This window comes from Epinephelus fuscoguttatus, linkage group LG23 (genome assembly GCF_011397635.1).
Source record: "Epinephelus fuscoguttatus linkage group LG23, E.fuscoguttatus.final_Chr_v1".
Taxonomy (NCBI): domain Eukaryota; kingdom Metazoa; phylum Chordata; class Actinopteri; order Perciformes; family Serranidae; genus Epinephelus; species Epinephelus fuscoguttatus.
Window position 1 is genome coordinate 34,009,580 of NC_064774.1, and position 19,332 is coordinate 34,028,911.

The window sequence follows — 19,332 nt, forward strand, 5'->3', positions numbered from 1 at the left end:
CTGACAGACTGAGGAGAGGAGGGAGATGTAGGAGTGTAAATAAGCTGTGCTTTGACTCTGTTACTGATTCAGTGACAAAGAGTCGCAGTTTTTGGTCCTTCTTTATTCTGTCAAAGCAACAATCTGGAAATAACTGAATCTGAAATTTTGTAATTATTTTGATGCTGATGTTATGTCAGCTCCAGAAAGTTTAATAACTGTGCTGCACAGTAAAACAAGAAGACAATCTGGAGTACACTGCGGCTCATTGATTCATCATTTTTGTATTAAAACCTTGTTTGAAACTGCACCTATTTTATCCCTTTTATGACATTGGCAACAATCTCTAAACAAGTCACATACAAAAGTATAGTCATAACTGACAGCCAGGGACAGTATCATGGGCAGCAAAGGTTTAATGTTTTGTGTTAAGCCAGTCTGGGCTCAACTCAAGCCGGCTGATGTTGTCACCTCCAGCTCTGCTGGTCACATTGCTGGAGGTTGGTTCTAGAACGTAAAACATGTTACCTGTATTAAAAGCCAATTGCTATGTAGTGAAGTCCACTGGTCATGTCAAAATAACCGTAGACGACGTGTTGGCCTGCTTCGACAGGTACTCCGTCCCCGCCAAGCCCTCTGTTTCCATCCTCACGGTGTGCCGGTGTTCGATGGTGGGTCGTTGCTGCTGCTCGCTGTCAGTGCTTATGCCCCCACCACACACACATTGTCATTGACTGATTAATTGGCGCTGGTAATTTATAACATGAGATGCAGCACGGGGCCACAGGCTGGAGTCGAACCCGGGCCGCTGCGGCAACGGCCTTGTACATGGGGTGCCTGCTCTACCACTAAGCCACCGACGCCCCAAGGTAATTCATAATATTGCGACATATTTATTATGAATACATTCCATCTGATGACTGCTGTTTTTTCTGTTTTTCACCGTTTCATCACTACTACAGATGCAACTCAGTCTCTCACCATCACTATCCTCATTCATATTTTGCAAAGCTACAAATTATATTCAGCCACAAAATAAGCCTAAAAACCTGGAAATCAGAACGGAAGTTAAGAGAGTTGTAGCATAGAGAGTATACACCGTCTCATCCAGTTGCATTGGTGTGAATTGGCAGGTTTTTACAATGTTGCAGAATGGGGTATTAAAAGTAGTTACCAGTTTCAACTTGTCTCATCGTGAATCTTTGGTCTGAACTGGGCATTATGCTTGCGACCCACCATGGGAGATTTAAAAAGTAGCTGAAAGTAGTTATCAGTTAAAGGCGCTGTATGTAAGAATGTGGCCAGAACGGTTACTGCACTCAAATTCAAAATATTGCTGCGAGTCGGGTCCGCCCCCCCTCCCCTACAGATTCGAGGTTGCTGGACAGCGTCATGTTGGAGACTGATTTGTTTGCCCACGGGCGGCTGCCGTGGCAGGGCCGCATCGCCGCGTCCTTGATCTTTGGTTTTCCAGCGGACCGTTGAAGCAAGTCCGGCTTCTCTGCTGCCTGGATACAGCTGAGGAGAAGCCAGCTGCTAATGCTATGTACTGGGACACTGCTAATGCTGCTTGCCGTGTTGCTGTAGCTCAGTCAAAACTGTAACTAATGCTGAGACTCTACTGACTGCATGACTGGTAGACGGCGGTGGGTGGTGCAACAGGCCAAAACACAAATTCAAAACATAAACGTGATTTGCAGACTGCAAAAAAATTTTTCAGATGCAAATATTGTGGCTGTACTATTGTTGGTGAGATCAGTATGTTATATGAACATTATTCCTTAGTCTCTGTGACATATTAGGAGGATTTTACGACTATTTGCTTGAGATTTCTTACGTATAGCTCCTTTAACTCAGAGATAAATGATATTCAATAATGCCGACAAAGTCTTAAGTCTTTTTCAAAATAAATTCTGGCAACAATTAAATCGTAGGCAACTGGACTTTGATTTTGTCTAGAAGTCTTTAGAAGTTTTGTTCTAGACAAAATCAAAGTCCAGTTGCCTACGATTTAATTGTTGCCAGAATGGAATTGACCTGGATAAATGAGAATATCCACAGACTTTTCAAAATAAACTATCTAACAAAATGCATTGGAGGTTGATTGATTTATCAGTTTGGCCGATTAATCTGCGCCAACAGAACATTTTATAAACAACTGTTACATCACCAGTCACATGGGAACATACATCACCAACTGGAGCTGAACACTGAAGATTTGTGCCAAATGTGTAGAAAGTCCCTCACAGTGTTCTTCAGATATTGCATTCATGAGAATGAGTAAAGGTCACAGTGACCTTGACCTCTGACCTATGACTATCCAAAACTAATCAGTTCATTGTTGAGTCCAAATGGATGTTTGTGCCAAATTTTAAGAAATTCCCTTGACGCAATCTTGAGATATTGCATTCACAAGCACGGACAGACGAACATACCTACATACGGTAGACAGACAACCCGAAACCATAATGCCTCCGGCCACGGCTATCGCTGGTGCTGAGGCATTATTAAATGTCAACAATATATTTAAAGTTGTGTTTTGTTCATTTGAACATAAAATTAATATAAATGGATAATGTGTTCACAATTTTATGTATCAAGAAAATGATTAATGAATTTATGCTCTTTTTATTTTAATCTCCATAACATCAGCTGGGGTCTATAGGTTTGTGATTGATTTGATTTGTGATGATCTTGATACAAACACCTTGTTTTAAATGATCAATATCACAAATAAAAGAACCTAATTTAAATCACAATTGCAAGACTGGTTGAAGACGATAGAAAATATTTCCTTCATATAATCCTTGTGTAAACATCGATGTAATGATGCCTAGTGACAGTGAATCAGCTTTAGGTTGAAACACAGTACAGATCAGTATTTTTAGAATAAAACACTAAACTGTGGTACTAGCACAACTCCAGTGTCATAATTTGGAATACAAATTGCCATAGACTTCTGCAGGTATCTAAATGTCCCACCCCGTTTTCTCCTTCTCCTCCTCGTCCTTGTCCCTCAGGTGACAGCCTCTCAGTGGCTGTGTCAGAGCATGTTTCTGGACAGATGCTACATGCACTTTGTGCCCTGGCATACAGAAGGGGCAGGCCATGATGAGATCTACCGCCCCCCCGATACTTCCCCACCTGCCGCCTCCTCTCCAGCCAACCTGCCCCACAATGCCCTGCAGCAGGTGGATTTAAAAAACACACTGTCAGGTGGTGCAGTGTGAGAGTGACTGGTTTGGAGAAGGTGGCACTCAGTGAAAGGTTTATCAGGCAGTAGAGGAGCGAGGCAAGGTGCCACAGGTTGGCAGGCCTTTGTCTGTTAGGTGTTACTGTTGTCACTTACTAACCTTAAGGTCCCTGTGCACTATGCCATTAATGTGGCAATGATTTACACTTTCTAGAATCTGTTGTATGCAGTGACTGTAAAGGAGAGAGAGACCAGGCCAGAAGCAAAAAGAAGAGGAAGAGGGAGAACAGGCAAACATCAGGAAACAAAGGAACAAGAACAGGCTGACTGAACACACCAAACACATAAAATAACAACACCTGATCGACAGACAAAAATTTTGAAGGAAATAGTTCAACATTCTGGGAAATACGATTGTTCACTTTCTTTTCAAGAGCAAGCTGAGAGGATCAGCCTCATGTCTCTGTTTTACATTCAGAGCTAGAGTCAGGATGCACTTAGCCTAGCTTAGCATAAAGACTGGAAGCAGGGGGAAACAGCTAGCCTGGTGATTAGATGATAAAACTATTTCTTAACAAACAACTGTTTGTCCATCTGCCCAACAATATGCAGCATCTCCAGGCTGCACTATTTGGTGCATTTTGTGACCATGGAGCACCAATGAGACTTGCGAATATTGTTAATATATGAACTGGAGAGCTATTAGTTTGTTTCCTACTCACAGTGTATCCTCACATTTAACAGCACTGCAGTAACAGATATGTACTTTTTTTTTTATTACCTTTATTGTAACTGCTATTCATCTAATAATTTTGTATATTAGTAGTCTACAGTAGTTAAGAGGAGATTTCAAAATATCAAGATATGTATCATGCATTGCGATATAGTCTAAAAATATCACATCATTATTTCTGAACAATATTGCCCAGCCCCAGTCTCTGTGCAGGCATAATCGTACCAAACCTGGTAACGCCACAGTGACAAGATTCTGAGATTCTGCATACACAGTGAATGCACCCGGCTGTTAGAAGAAATGCTTTCAGCACATAACTTGCCCTAGAGGCACAGATTGTAACCCCTTTTTTAATCTACAATAACAGAAATGTAAACATGACAAAGTGTTAATTAGTGAGCTTAAGGGGTGAACTTTGGACAGAGCCAGGCTAGCTATTTGCCCCTTCTTCCAGTCTTTATACTAAGCAAGGCTAAACATATCAGCAATTAACACGAGACAGATATTAATATTGATCTTGGCGTCACTCTTGGCAAGAGCACATTGTTGTTTTCTTTAGGCAATTAAAGAAGCAATTAGAGGAAAATACAAAGGGCACAACTTTAAAAAAAATTTATAGATCAATAAAATCCACCACAAAAAACAGAATCCAGATCCTCCTTGTTTGTGTGAATGAACTTATCTGTCTTTCAAGCTGACATGAAACTGTGTTCGTTCACTTTACTAAATTTGTGTGTTTTTTGGGGTGACGAGGTAACACATTCTTCACATTCATTCGACGCTTGGTCATGGACTTGACACATTGATATATGAGGTGCAAGGTACCATGGGTGTGTTGGCTGTTGACATTCTGGGACACTGTGTCAACTTTTGCCTGTTAAATGCTTTGTCCGTTTTCAAAATACACTGCCATTTTCACAGAAAATTTACAGTTTGGATTTAGTCTCAAAATAAACACACTACATTGGTGCAACATTGCAAATGTATGTTTTTTTCCTTCAAAAACAAACGCTTGTGGTTACATTTCGCCAACACACACATATGGTTGGGTTTAGCCAACAAAAGCATATATTTTGGTTTAGGAAAAAAGAACAGAGTTTGGCTTTACAATCATTTTGGAAGCAATCACTGGTCCCCCGGCTCAAAGTCAGTGGTTGCTGGACCCATCCACGACCACTACCACCCGCCCTACTCAGACTTTCGCCCCCTTTACTTATGTTGTTGTCCCGACATGTTTCTTCCTGACGGGAACTGCCCATTGGTTCGACAGCCCATTGGTTCGACATCCCATTGTTCTGAACATATCAAACTCATTGTTCTGAAGTCCGTTCCGAAATCATCATGATGCCCTGTGGTTAAGGTCTGGTTAGGTTTAGGCACAAAAACCACTTGGTTAGGGTCAGGAAAAGATCATGGTGTGGGTTAAAATGAAAAAGAAAGTGACAAACACATAAGCCATGAGCCTGCTCTGCCTCAAGCCGGTCACGGCGCACCATACGCCCGCCACGAGCCGTTCAGCACCGCGGACAATCGGACTAATGGGATGTCGAACCAATGACATGGACCCCTTCCTGACGCCACCGGGTGTTGTTTAACAATAACAGCGACCGGCTGTACTGCACTGATAAGACAACATTTTGGATTTTAAGCTGATGAAAGATGTGTCCTAACTCAGTGCAGGCATTGTTTTAAGCTGAACTTTGTCGGACGCTGTGTTTCCATTTATTCCTGTGGCTCACTTTGAATGCACTGCAATGAACAAAGAAAAGCTTATTCATTACTTTGAAATCAGGAATTATCTATACAAAGTCGCCTTATTTCACTACAAAAACCTTAATAAGGTATCAGCCGACTGGAGGGAGATTGCTGAAAGAGCTGAAAATTTCTGGTAAGTTAAATGAACATCACTGATAACAAACTAGGCTGCTTGCTGTTGGCTCTTTTGTATATCTCTTCCAGTAAATATCACTATATAAAATGTGTGTTTTCTGTTTAAAAGGTAACTTTCCAAACGCAGGAAGATAGCAGATAGACTTCTCACTCACCTCTAAGTGGTTACATCTCCAGTCTGATCTCGAGCAAACAACTGATAGCTATGTGGTTTGTTTACATGAAGTAACAGCAGTGCATATTTAGCGGATTCACAGTGGACAGAGAGCTCTGATTTTATGCGATCCTATGTGATCCTATGCAATGCTATGCAATAGTCAGACGCCAATTTTCTGTTGAGACCCTATGACATTATATTCCACTTAGGAGCAGCTGCTGAATCAAGTACGAAACCTAGTAAAATCAGCTATAGTTGTCCTGTCTGGTGTTTGGCTTAATATTAAACCAGTTTGAAAATTTTCACACCAGCCCAACCCTAGTATTTGATAACCTGGGAATGAGAATGGTTCAATCTAGCTAACTGAAATGCCCCCAGAGGCTTATCGTTGTCTGTCTGAGACTGCTATAAACAAAATCTTAAGTGGAACTTTAATGGAAAGGCCCAGACAGAGTTCTTTTTGAATAGATTTTTAGTAGGCAGTCAGGGTAAAAATGGGAAAAGCAGATTCATAATGAAAAGACAAAGGCAGAACAAGAAATGTAGAACTAAAGGTTTTGACTTTAAAAGGCATATCAAAGACAGCAACACACTGAGCATATATGCAATGTATAATGAGGAGGATTGTATTTTGTGTGTGTGTATGTTATAATTCACATACATGCTGACAGGTAGTCAATATGCAGTTTCATAATGTGCATGGAAATCATTTTGTTAGCTGTTTTATAGTGTGTATCTGCTTGGTTATGCCTTTGGTGCCAACATAGACTAAACAAAATTCACATCACATTCATACAGTAAAAGGAGAAATATAAATAAAACAAAGATTAGACTGACCTGGCATCAGCTTCACTGTAGTACTCCCTGGCAACAATGTCCTCAAACAGCTCACCCCCAGTAACTCTGGAGAAATAAAAGGACAAAGAACAGAATGAGCAGTGGAAAGTTGGACAGAAAATCCATGTTTGTCAGGAAAAGAACTGAAGTGTAAAATCACAGATGTTCATTTCTGCATCTGGGGAGAAAAACAAAGGCTTGATAATGTTGCACAGTAACAAGTCTCATCCAGAACCGGGTCAAAAGATTAATGTTGTGCTTTTGTGCCTACATGGTGAAATCACTAAAACAATATATTTCAGCAGATATGCTTATACGGTGTGTGGACATTGTTTACTCAGCTGGAAGATGTTTCCATGTCTTTCCATGAGGTTATGACTAAAAGCCAGAGGGCCTTCCCAAGTGAGACAGGAACAGATATAACAGAATGGAGGTGCAGTGATAATAGCACTGTTATGCCTTAAAGAACAACAAATGAATGTGCAGTAGATATCAATCCACAAGTGAAGTAGTTGAGCCCAGGAGGAAACTCCAACCACTCATAGGGGTGTGGGAAAAAAACGATAAACCATGGTATTGCGATATATTTTGCATGACAGTATTGTAGAGGCAGAAGCCAAGTATCGATCTTTTATTATATGTAATATTAACTTTTGCAAATACACATTTTAATACAACTTTTGGTACTAGAATGATATAATCAACTGCTTTTTCACACGTCCTTATGAGGTCAGCAGAGGTCTCAGTCAGTGGCATTTAGCAGGAAGTTCATCAAAATAAAGATGGAAACACTGGACAACAAAATCAGAAATGCACCGTTGGCGTTTAAATGAAACGTCTGGACTTATTTTGGATTTTTTAAACACAGAAGGAAAGGAGAACTTAGATATGATACATGCGATTTGCAGTGTCATATGAGAATAAGATACGCTGGGAATACTACAAACAAGAGGGCTCACCTCACACTCCACCATCCAGAGATAGCGTTAGCCGCTGACTGCAAAGCTAACAAAAAACCTGCTCCACCGAAAAATCAACCAACACTGGACACATTTAGCTTGACAAAACTACCATCCAAGTCTAAGAAAGCGAGAAAAAAAAAAAAAAACAAAAAAAAAAACACAGTCCATCACAACAGTGTTGGTCAGTCTGTCTGTTTTGCATCATATTTTGCTGCTATAAAAATGATTGAAGTCAGATGAACAGATTGAAAACTTTATCTTACGGAGGTAAAACTGATGTTGACAACATTTTCCTTTGGAGAAATAATTTGCAGTTGAAAAAAGATAGTAAATTGCACAATATTTTTGTCACAATACTCAGCATATCGCAATAATATTGTATCTTGACTTATGTATCAGATACACAGAAGATGCATCAGAGGATGCACCCTGTTGTTTTCCTGATAATGCTATATTGTGAAAAGCAAATGGGTGTTAAAATCAGCAGGAGAAAAGCTAGTTGTTGTTAACTGTTAGCAGCCAGTGGGCAGAACTAACTGCTGACAGAGGTTGCATGACTTACATTATGATGCATTCGAGCCCTATTCAGTATTGGGCAAGTATAATGATGTTTTCAGTGTAATCTCATAAAGTGTAGTTTAACTTAATAAACTTCACAAATAGTTGTCTGAAGGAGAAAGACATTTGAGAGGGAAATTATGAAAATAGTAGTAAAATATATATATATATATATATATATACACACACAGTACAGGCCAAAAGTTTGGACACACCTTCTCATTCAATGCGTTTTCTTTATTTTCATGACTATTTACATTGTAGATTCTCACTGAAGGCATCAAAACTATGAATGAACACATGTGGAGTTATGTACTTAACAAAAAAAAGGTGAAATAACTGAAAACATGTTTTATATTCTAGTTTCTTCAAAATAGCCACCCTTTGCTCTGATTACTGCTTTGCACACTCTTGGCATTCTCTCCATGAGCTTCAAGAGGTAGTCACCTGAAATGGTTTTCCAACAGTCTTGAAGGAGTTCCCAGAGATGTTTAGCACTTGTTGGCCCCTTTGCCTTCACTCTGCGGTCCAGCTCACCCCAAACCATCTCGACTGGGTTCAGGTCCGGTGACTGTGGAGGCCAGGTCATCTGCCGCAGCACTCCATCACTCTCCTTCTTGGTCAAATAGCCCTTACACAGCCTGGAGGTGTGTTTGGGGTCATTGTCCTGTTGAAAAATAAATGATCGTCCAACTAAACGCAAACCGGATGGGATGGCATGTCGCTGCAGGATGCTGTGGTAGCCATGCTGGTTCAGTGTGCCTTCAATTTTGAATAAATCCCCAACAGTGTCACCAGCAAAACACCCCCACACCATCACACCTCCTCCTCCATGCTTCACAGTGGGAACCAGGCATGTGGAATCCATCCGTTCACCTTTTCTGCATCTCACAAAGACACGGCGGTTGGAACCAAGGATCTCAAATTTGGACTCATCAGACCAAAGCATAGATTTCCACTGGTCTAATGTCCATTCCTTGTGTTTCTTGGCCCAAACAAATCTCTTCTGCTTGTTGCCTCTCCTTAGCAGTGCTTTCCTAGCAGCTATTTGACCATGAAGGCCTGATTCGCACAGTCTCCTCTTAACAGTTGTTCTAGAGATGGGTCTGCTGCTAGAACTCTGTGTGGCATTCATCTGGTCTCTGATCTGAGCTGCTGTTAACTTGCGATTTCTGAGGCTGCTGACTCGGATGAACTTATCCTCAGAAGCAGAGGTGACTCTTGGTCTTCCTTTCCTGGGTCGGTCCTCATGTGTGCCAGTTTCGTTGTAGTGCTTGATGGTTTTTGCGACTCCACTTGGGGACACATTTAAAGTTTTTGCAATTTTCCGGACTGACTGACCTTCATTTCTTAAAGTAATGATGGCCACTCGTTTTTCTTTAGTTAGCTGATTGGTTCTTGCCATAATATCTCCCTCTCTCTCTCTCTCTCTCTCTGTCTCATTGTGTCATATGGATTACTGTTAATTTATTATGCTGATCTGTTCTGTACGACATCTATTGCACGTCTGTCCGTCCTGGAAGAGGGATCCCTCCTCAGTTGCTCTTCCTGAGGTTTCTACCGGTTTTTTTTCCCCGTTAAAGGGTTTTTTTTGGGGAGTTTTTCCTTATCCGCTGTGAGGGTCTTAAGGACAGAGGGATGTCGTATGCTGTAAAGCCCTGTGAGGCAAATTGTGATTTGTGATATTGGGCTTTATAAATAAAATTGATTGATTGATTGATTGATTGATTAATTGATTGATTGAATATGAATTTTAACAGTTGTCCAATAGGGCTGTCGGCTGTGTATTAACCTGACTTCTGCACAACACAACTGATGGTCCCAACCCCATTGATAAAGCAAGAAATTCCACTAATTAACCCTGATAAGGCACACCTGTGAAGTGGAAACCATTTCAGGTGACTACCTCTTGAAGCTCATGGAGAGAATGCCAAGAGTGTGCAAAGCAGTAATCAGAGCAAAGGGTGGCTATTTTGAAGAAACTAGAATATAAAACATGTTGTCAGTTATTTCACCTTTTTTTGTTAAGTACATAACTCCACATGTGTTCATTCATAGTTTTGATGCCTTCAGTGAGAATCTACAATGTAAATAGTCATGAAAATAAAGAAAACGCATTGAATGAGAAGATGTGTCCAAACTTTTGGCCTGTACTGTAGATATATATATATATACATACAAAAAAACAACAAAAAAACCTAGTATAAAAACATCAGCATTGGTATCGACCACACTGTTATTTTAAACATCAGTAGGGATGCACAATAGTATCGGCACATCATCAGCATTGGGAGTTAACAGCTTTAAAATGAAATATCCAAATCAGCCTGAAATGAGCATTTCTGCTGATATGACAGGGCAATAAGGTGATGCTTTAATTATGCAACTTTAATTAGCTGAAATAGGTCAAATTTGCCTGAGTTTTGGCTACTGTCAGAACTGTCTTAGGGAGACCATCACACAAGCCCATTAAAATTCATAGAACCATAGTTACAACTGTGACTCTCGTTCTATTTCATTCTTCCTGACTGCCAGAAGGCGGTGCTTTAGCACTGGATGACTTATACCAGCAAGGTCACGAGGACTGCTTACCACACTAAGGAACATAAGCCGTTGGGATGGACACTGCCACAGCTGTAGGGGCAGCCACATTGAGATGGTAATAGCGAGCAAAGGTACATAAAGACTCCCAGGTCGTGGTAGCACAGATGTCTTACAGAGAGACCCCTTTCAATGCTCTTAGGATGTGGACACACTCCAAGTAGAGTGAAACTTCACATTACTAGGGGCTGGCAGGCCATGCGACCTGTAAACATGTAGGATCACATCCACAATCCAGTTAGAAAGTCTCTGTCTTGACCAGGGTTTACCTTTCTTACAACCCCCATTGCAACAAAAAGTTGGTCAGTCTTATGTAAATTGCCAGTGGCTTTCACGTATGCCTTGAGTGCCCAAAGTGGGCAGAGTAGCTGAGACGGCTCCTCTATTCCCTGAGAAAACAGGCGTCCTTGAGACCTACTGACACAAACCTGTGTCACTGAATAGAGAAAATCTGTAATCCGTAACATTCAGAACTGCAGAAACTTTAAACCTTCAAACCCCTCAGGTCTAGGATTGGACGGAACCTGGCATCCATCTTTGGAATTAAAAAATACACTGAATAAAACCCAGCCGTGTATGCCATTCCACAGGTTTGACAATGGCTTTTTCTACGAGCACTGCTAATTCCTGGCTGAGGGGCAGGGATTTTGGGGGGTCTCTGACAACAGATATTTTGACCCCACAGAGAGTGGGTGACCAGCATCAGAACTGTAGTGTGTATCCCATGAACAGTGTGGACACCACCCATGGGTCTGCGGTTGTCCGACACCGACCCCTCCGACCTCTGGTGTTTTGACTACTGGGGGCTGCTCCTCTTTGCACGTGGAAAGTTACTTTCATTCACCCTGGGCAAGCAGGTGGATGGAAATGGCTGTGACCAGAAGGCAAAGGATCCCTGTGACCTCGAACAGGACCCAGGCCCCAGTGCAGACCAGCAAACCTCTGCCTTGCCTGATCTGCTTGTGCACTGTGCTCCAGTGCCTGCTGAGCAACAGGCGCAAAGATCCGATCTGGTACCAGCGGAAGGATGCGGAGGGTGTGATGACACACCTCCAACAGGGGGGGACTGTGCTAGCCAGACCTGGCGGCCAGCCATTTTCACTGTTGACATCAACCCTCCAAGCTCCCTAGACATGAAGGCAAAAGTCTTCAGGTACGCATCACTAAGGGTCTGGGCAGAAGAGTCTGCACCAGATTCCTGAAGGACTGATACAAATCCAAGTTGAGGTAAGAAAGGGAGTTAACAAGATGCCCCATGTATGCTGCTATATTAGAACTCTTAGCAAGGAGATCATCTGTCAGTCGACACTGAGGATGGGGACAGCTACCTGCCTCCTGCATGGCAGCCAAGTTCCTGCAATCACTAATGTTACGAGAAAACAGTTTAGTGTCTGCCCAACACCCATGGAGCTCCTCAATATAAGGTTTAGAAGGAGAAAATGAAAAGGTAGAGGGCTGCAGTGTCTACCTGAAAAAAGTACTCGAAGGAGCTGCTGCCACTGGAGCTTCATCCAGCCCCAGCTGTGCTAAAGCCATCCGAAGAGCTGGCTTCAATTTGGCACAACCAACTTCAGATCCATGCAATGACCCCACATCGGACCCCTGAGAGAAAGCCCCCAGGGTCGTGGAGGCTGTGTCTCTATTCACATCTTAAGCTTCATCCTCTTTATCTGTAAACAAACTGCAGGATTGTAGTTGATAGCACATCATCCTCTTGACAAGGCAAGTCTCTTGTGGCAGAGTCACCACTGGAAGCTGGCGCCCTATTATCAGGCTGAAGATTGAGCAGGAGCTCTGGGCAAATTCAGATGAAAGAGTGCCAACCTGACGAGCCAAAGTGTCAACCTTTCCTAGTTTTTTAGGAGGACCATGTGAGGGCATGCTGCATCTCTTTGATGCTGCCGTATTAGCCATGCTAGCAGACAGCAATTCAGTATCATGTTTTATCTTTGTACGTCTAGTAAACCGTATTGACAGTGGCATAAACCTACAGTTCATACAAGGGTTGTGAAACACGCCTGCCCTAATGTGTTTAATCCCCAAGCAGGCAGGGCATTGATCATGGTCATCCTCATGAAACGGGTTAAACAAATAAGGAGAAAAAAAAAATACACTGACAATGATACTGATGAATAGCCTAACACAAAAGTAGCACACACCCAATACTACTTTGTCACTAATGACAAACTATTGTCCTAGTGTTAAATACAATGCTAGTCAGCCCTGCAAAAACACTGTGCCGCTATCCTACAAACCTAACTTAGACTAGGCAACACTCTACACAAAAGCCATCTCACAGTAGCAGCAAACTCAAGCACTGATCAGTCACCTTAACAAATACCCATTAACCTTCCACCCAATAGTGTATTTACTTACTGTCGCTGTTGCGTTCCTCTGAGAGCAGAGAGCTAACAACACAGCGAATCAGGCATCAATTAAGCAGGCGAGCCTGGCGAGCCGCCGGTCTACTTAGTTCAGTATGAATCATAACAGCGAGATAATCGCTGTCCGTCTGACTGTACTCCTTTCTTGAGAAATCAGCTTGCTGCAGCCTCTGGTGGACGAAACAATAGAAGTACCAACCATCCGGTTATGAGGCTACAAGTGACGAGCCAAACTGACCTGCTAAGAGCTTCTTCAGTTGCAAGTTTTACTGGGGTGAATGCCCTACATCAATGCATGATCACAGGTGACTTTGTTAGTATAATAACTCGACCTACACCTACGTAAGATGGAGATATCCAGTGCTAAGACCCTGCCACCTAGTGAGGAAGAATGAAATAGAACTATGTAATGTGATGTTACATAGAGTTATGTTACCTCAGTTATCATAACTTAAAATAACTTTGACTGTTGCACATAAGACATAAACAGCAGACTCCTGGGTGGATGTCATAATTACTACAGTCACCAGAGGTCTCCGCCTAAAAAAACCCCCTGAAATTAGAATTTGAATTTGATGTCAATTTGACTGGGCAACAGGCATTCCACTGGAGCTGATATAAAATCCAACATCACTAAGACTTAAATATGGGTTGTCATAAGCTGGTTGTACTGACAAACTATGGTTCAGCTTTTAGGGGGAGGACAGTCTGTTTGATGTGCTCAGCTTGTGAAAACTGTTGTATAATGTTTTCTGTGGGTCTTGAAGAGCTTTGTCTAGTCTGAGAAAAATATCCCTCATAATGTTATCAGTTAGGTTATCTTAACCTAGAGTTTTTAAGAAAAAGTCTACAAAAGACATGGTCACTGACTGAAAGGGGAAGGTATAATCAAACCTTTTTTGAGTTTTTATTTTGTGAAGTGTAGGATTCAGTGTTTTCCAAACTCCAACATACGAAGGATTTAAAGCCAAGATATCTCTATATTTTCTTTTCTACACTTTTTTCAAGCTCCCTAACTCTACTCAAGTTGTAAAGTAAACTAGTCTTCATGTGTAACATCAATGAAGTTGTCTTGAAAAATGTTTAAACACTTTTAAAGTGGGCCAGTGGGCCAATTAGCTCAAAACATGGAGAATGACTTGAGGGATATTTTAAGGCAGATCCATTTCCATGACCACTGGAAAACATAACTACTCCGAGTCCTCAGGGCTTTCCATATAAAAGTCTCATGCAACTTTTAATGACTTTGGTGTTGGGACAAATTCAGTTGTAAAAAAAAAAAAAAAAATGTCTTCAGAGTCTCAGTGTTATAGTTGGCCTTCAGTCAGCAGCCAGGAAGTGACTCATGCATGGATTTTTTCTGATCCAACATATTTTCACAGTCTGTTACAATGCCTTTACTTTATAAATACGATGTTGTAAATCAGGGTTTTGAGCTGTGAACCCATGGAGATATATTATGTTAGCTTCCTCCGCCATTCATGGTCACTTTGCATTACCATACTGCAGTGTTGTAACATCATGTCATTCTTCCAGCAGTTTTTTTCTTAAAGAAAAACTGAGGAATGCTTTTCATCTGTGTGTTGTCTATTAGCCAAGACAAGAACACCCCCTGATGATTTTTATTGCCCTTAATCAAATTAAACACAACATTTAAAACATATTTGAAGTAATTTCCCTCTTGACTGCCAAGTTCAACTGCAAACAACAGCTGACAATACACAGGAGAGAGGAGGAATGAAGGAGATGGTGAGTTATGTAGGGTGAAGGGGACGTGCGAGAGATGTGAAGGAAGAAAGAAAGTGACAGAGGGAGCCCAGGATATTACGGCTACAATGAGGAAATGACAATGATTGTTATATTAAGAAATTGGGAAATATGGATGTAATAGAGGATGACAACTGACTACAGAAAAATGAGCTTGATAAATTGAATAACTAGAATTAACCCCTCACAGTTGTGTGCCTCCTTGAACCAGTCAAGTTGCAATTTACATCCATGTCTAACCAGAGTCATATGTAGCCATGACAGCTGACGATGCTTTAAATATGAACGTTGCTGCAAAGAAGGTATATATTCTAAAATGTGGACGACACACACATCTCCAACCCAGCAGCACACAGGATCTATAAAATTATAACAGTTTTGATGTGGGGACCCAAAATTAGTGTCACCAATTTAGTATCTAACCAAATATCCCCCCTTTTGTTCCTGCGCTATGATGTTGAAAAAGGAAAGGAAAGGAAAGTGTTTTTGCAGAACATGTTACATGAAGATGTCACAGTGAAGCAGACCTTTCTGATACAAAATGTCATCTATTAGCAGTCTATTAGACATTTGTGTGAAATTTCTTCACAGCTGGCGTATAAATTCTTGCATTATGGCCAAAAACCTGTTTTTTGAGGTCACAGTGACCTTGACCTTTGACCACCAAATTCTAATCCGTTCATCCTTGAGTGGATGTTTGTGCCAAATTTGAGGAAATTCTCTCAAGGCCTTCTTTAGATATCACGTTCATGAGAACAAGACTGACGCAAAGTCACAGTGACCTTGACCTTTGACCAACAAAATCGAATCAGTTCATTGTTGAGCTCAAGTGGATGTTCGTGCCAAGTTTAAGGAAATTCCTTCAAGTCCTTCTTCAGATATTGCGTTCACAAGAATGGGGCAAACCAGGTAAAACCTCAACCCTTAACTACCAAAACCTAATTAGTTCATCCTTGAGTCCAAGTGGACATTCATGCCAAATTTGAAAAAATCCTGCCAAGGCGTTTACGAGAATGGCACGGATGGACGGACGGACTGACGGACAGATGGAAAATCCAAAAGCATAATTCCTCCAGCCACGGCTGTTGCCAGCACAGAGGCAAAAAAGCATATAAACAGCTGCCTATTGGGGCTTTCATTATAGGCACAAATAAAACACAGATAAGGACCAGAAGACAAAAGAAACAACATACTATTAGTTTCTTTTTTATTTCAGTCTTACCCAGTGTAATGCTTCATGCTAGAGAAATTGGGCAAATAGCTCACATTTTCCATATGAACACAGTGGGGGGAGGAAACAAAGCAATACGCTCATGTTGACTAACAAGCTGAAACTGAAATGAATAGTGGACATTTTGAAATGTCATAGTAGGAAAAGCCAAGGTAAAAATGATGACTGGGATTACTGCCTCACAGATGTATGCTTTAGCAAACCAGTCATGTTGCAGTTACAGTTAACTTCTGTATCTGCCCAGACTCATATGTAGTCATGACAGCTGACAACGCTTCAAAGATCGATGTTGCTGCAAAGAGACTACATGCTCTTAAATGTGAAGGCTTCACACACATCTTTAATCTGACAGCACAGAAGAGCTCTACAATCAGCACAGTTTCAAGACTGGCACCCTAGATTACTGACACCAAGTAAGTATCGATCTCCCCTTCTGTACCTGAATAATGGCCGGAAAAGTGTTTTTGCAGAACATTATGATGTTGCCACAAAGTTGACCTTTGACCTTTTCATACAGAGTTTCATCACTTCATTTTATTCTGTATCTATGTGAAATTTCATCAAAATTAGCGTACAAATTATTAAATCATGTACAAAAACATGATTTGTGAGGTCACAGTGACCTTGACCTTTCAGCACCAAGTTTTACTCATGTCATTCTTCAGACCAAATGGACATTTGTGGAAAATTAGAAGAAATCCCCTTAAGGCCTTCTTGATATCGCATTTACAAAAATGAGATGGACACAAGGTCACAGTGACCTTGACCTTTGCAAACCAAAGTTTGATTAACTCATGTCTGGGTCTACAGGGACATTTTTGTCAGATCTGAAGAAAGTTGTTTCTGAGATGTTGCCTTCACTGTGGGGCGGCAGTAGCTCAGTCCATAGGGACTTGGGTTGGGAACCGGAGGGTTGCCTGTTAAAGTCCCCGTCCGGACCAAATATGGAGCGTCACCTTCTTGAGCAAGGCACCAAACCTCCCAAAAGGTGCCCCTATGGGCTGAAATATGTGCCACCAGAAACTGAATTTCAATCATTTATATTTGAATTTGAATTTCTAAACTTGAATAATTGCATTGAAAAACTGAATTTCAATCCCATAATTTGAAATTGAATCATTTATATTTGAATTAGAATTTCTGAACTTGAATCACTGCATGGGGAAACTGAATCTCAATAGTATAATTAGAAATTGAATTTATTTCTATTTATCTTCACATTCAGTTCTCACAATTCAAATTCAGTTCTCAAACTTCAATTTCAATTTACTGTGACAGACATCTGGGTAGTTTAAGGATGAAGGAAGAGTAATCGAGCGCAGATACACAGGAGTCCTCTTCGGCCAATCAGCACCTACGTTTTTGAGCACGTAGGAAGAAGCGCTTGCCTTGATCCATAGACCATAGACAATAGGCTCGTTCGAGATGAGCTGTGCCTTGCCTGAAAAGTAGACGAGCAGGTGGCCACAGCGGGGGGCGGTGACAAAAAGCTGCGGTGAAGTCGGACAGTTTCCCGACAGTTTCCAGCAGCCTTCGGTCTGTACAGGAAGTCACAGACACACTAACATCCTGTCTGGAATGATGTCAATTCATTAAAAAAGTGATCAGACCCATATAGGCTATCAGTTTGTTTTCAGTCTCCAGTTGTTTTAATTATGATAGATTAAAGTGAGAGCGAGGCGGCCGCAGTTTTTAGAGCCAGGCGCTGCAGCTGCTCTCCACCGACTGCACCGCCTGGCCCTCACCTGATCTAACAGCTGACTGGTTAAGATGTCGACTCAACAATATGACGTTTTAGATGAACTACTCATTTTTGTTGAATTTTAGAAATTAAGATTGTATTTGTCTGATCTGAAGGTTTATTCTGTGAACAGAAAACATGTTGTGTGACTGATGGTGAAGTTTAGTTGTCAGAGACTGAATACATTCATCATAAACTATACAGAGTCTACTGTACTATATTAATATTGGACAGTTTAATTATTGAAGTATTTAGCAACACAGAGACTTGTGGTCAGTGGGATGTGAGGATTCTTAAAATAACATCAGATGTGAAGCCCTGACTGTCATGATCCTCATCATGGCAGCCTTTCCTTCTCCCTTATGTGTGTGTGTTGTCATTCCCAGTCTGTATTATTCCTCCTGTGTCTCTCCCCCTGTCCATTCTGTGTGTGTGCATGTGGGCGTGGTCTCCTTCCACAGGCAGCGCCAGGTGAATCCACTCCACTAATCAACCTCTCCATAAAGCCTCTGGATTCCCTCCTATTTGTTGCCAGATCGTTTCATCAGTCTACGTGGTAGTTTGCATCCTGGCTCCTCTGTGTTTTTGCCGTTGTGCCTTATTATTAGCTTGTGTAGCTAATGCCTCTATGTTCCTTTCACCTCAATTCAGACTGCCGTGCTTGCCTCGTGATCTCGTGTGTGCTTCTTCCCTGCCTGCCTGTGGACTGGCTTGCCCGTCGCCTGCTCTCCTGTGTTTCCCTTCAGAGTGAGTACGCTCCAGAGACGGACACCACTGCGCCGTGCTGCAGCACCGCCATTACCACGTGGCAGACGCCACATCAAAGACACTCTCACTCTTCCCCTCATTGGTGACTTCACGAGCCACGCCTGGATCCTGGGACTACGTACCACCCCTCCCCCTTGCACTTGCCAGCACTTTGAACATTAAAGACTTGTTATTCACTGTTTATCTGTTATCTGAGTCGTGCATTTGGGTCCAGGCTTTGAACAAATCATAACACTGACTGTATCTGACTGAGCCTTAATGAAAGCTGTTGTCTTGTATTTTTTTTCCTCTGAAAATCAATCAATCAATTTTATTTATAAAGCCCAATATCACAAATCACAATTTGCCTCAGAGGGCTTTACAGCATACGACATCCCTCTGTCCTTATGACCCTCGCAGCGGATAAGGAAAAACTCCCCAAAAAAAACCTTTAACGGGGGGAAAAAACACATTTACCTTATAGTCAAACACAGTTTATTCAGCCTGTGTAGTTGAGGGGACAGGTCAAACTGACATGATATGAGAATTCAT

General features: G+C 41.6%; 1 protein-coding gene across 12 annotated transcripts in view; it reads right to left on the minus strand.

The window, feature by feature from the left end:
* Positions 1-19,332, minus strand: part of camk2d1 (calcium/calmodulin-dependent protein kinase (CaM kinase) II delta 1) — a 216,301-nt gene that overhangs the window by 74,626 nt on the left and 122,343 nt on the right. For 6 of the 12 annotated variants that reach the window (XM_049568864.1, XM_049568861.1, XM_049568855.1 and 3 more), the window contains exons 5-6: positions 6,790-6,855; positions 3,333-3,405 (exon numbers count right to left, since the gene is read on the minus strand). In XM_049568864.1, coding sequence (XP_049424821.1) covers positions 3,333-3,405; positions 6,790-6,855 — 139 coding nt within the window. The remainder of the gene's footprint in view (positions 1-3,332; positions 3,406-6,789; positions 6,856-19,332) is intronic. The other 6 variants (XM_049568860.1, XM_049568856.1, XM_049568862.1 and 3 more) reach the window with 1 other exon arrangement.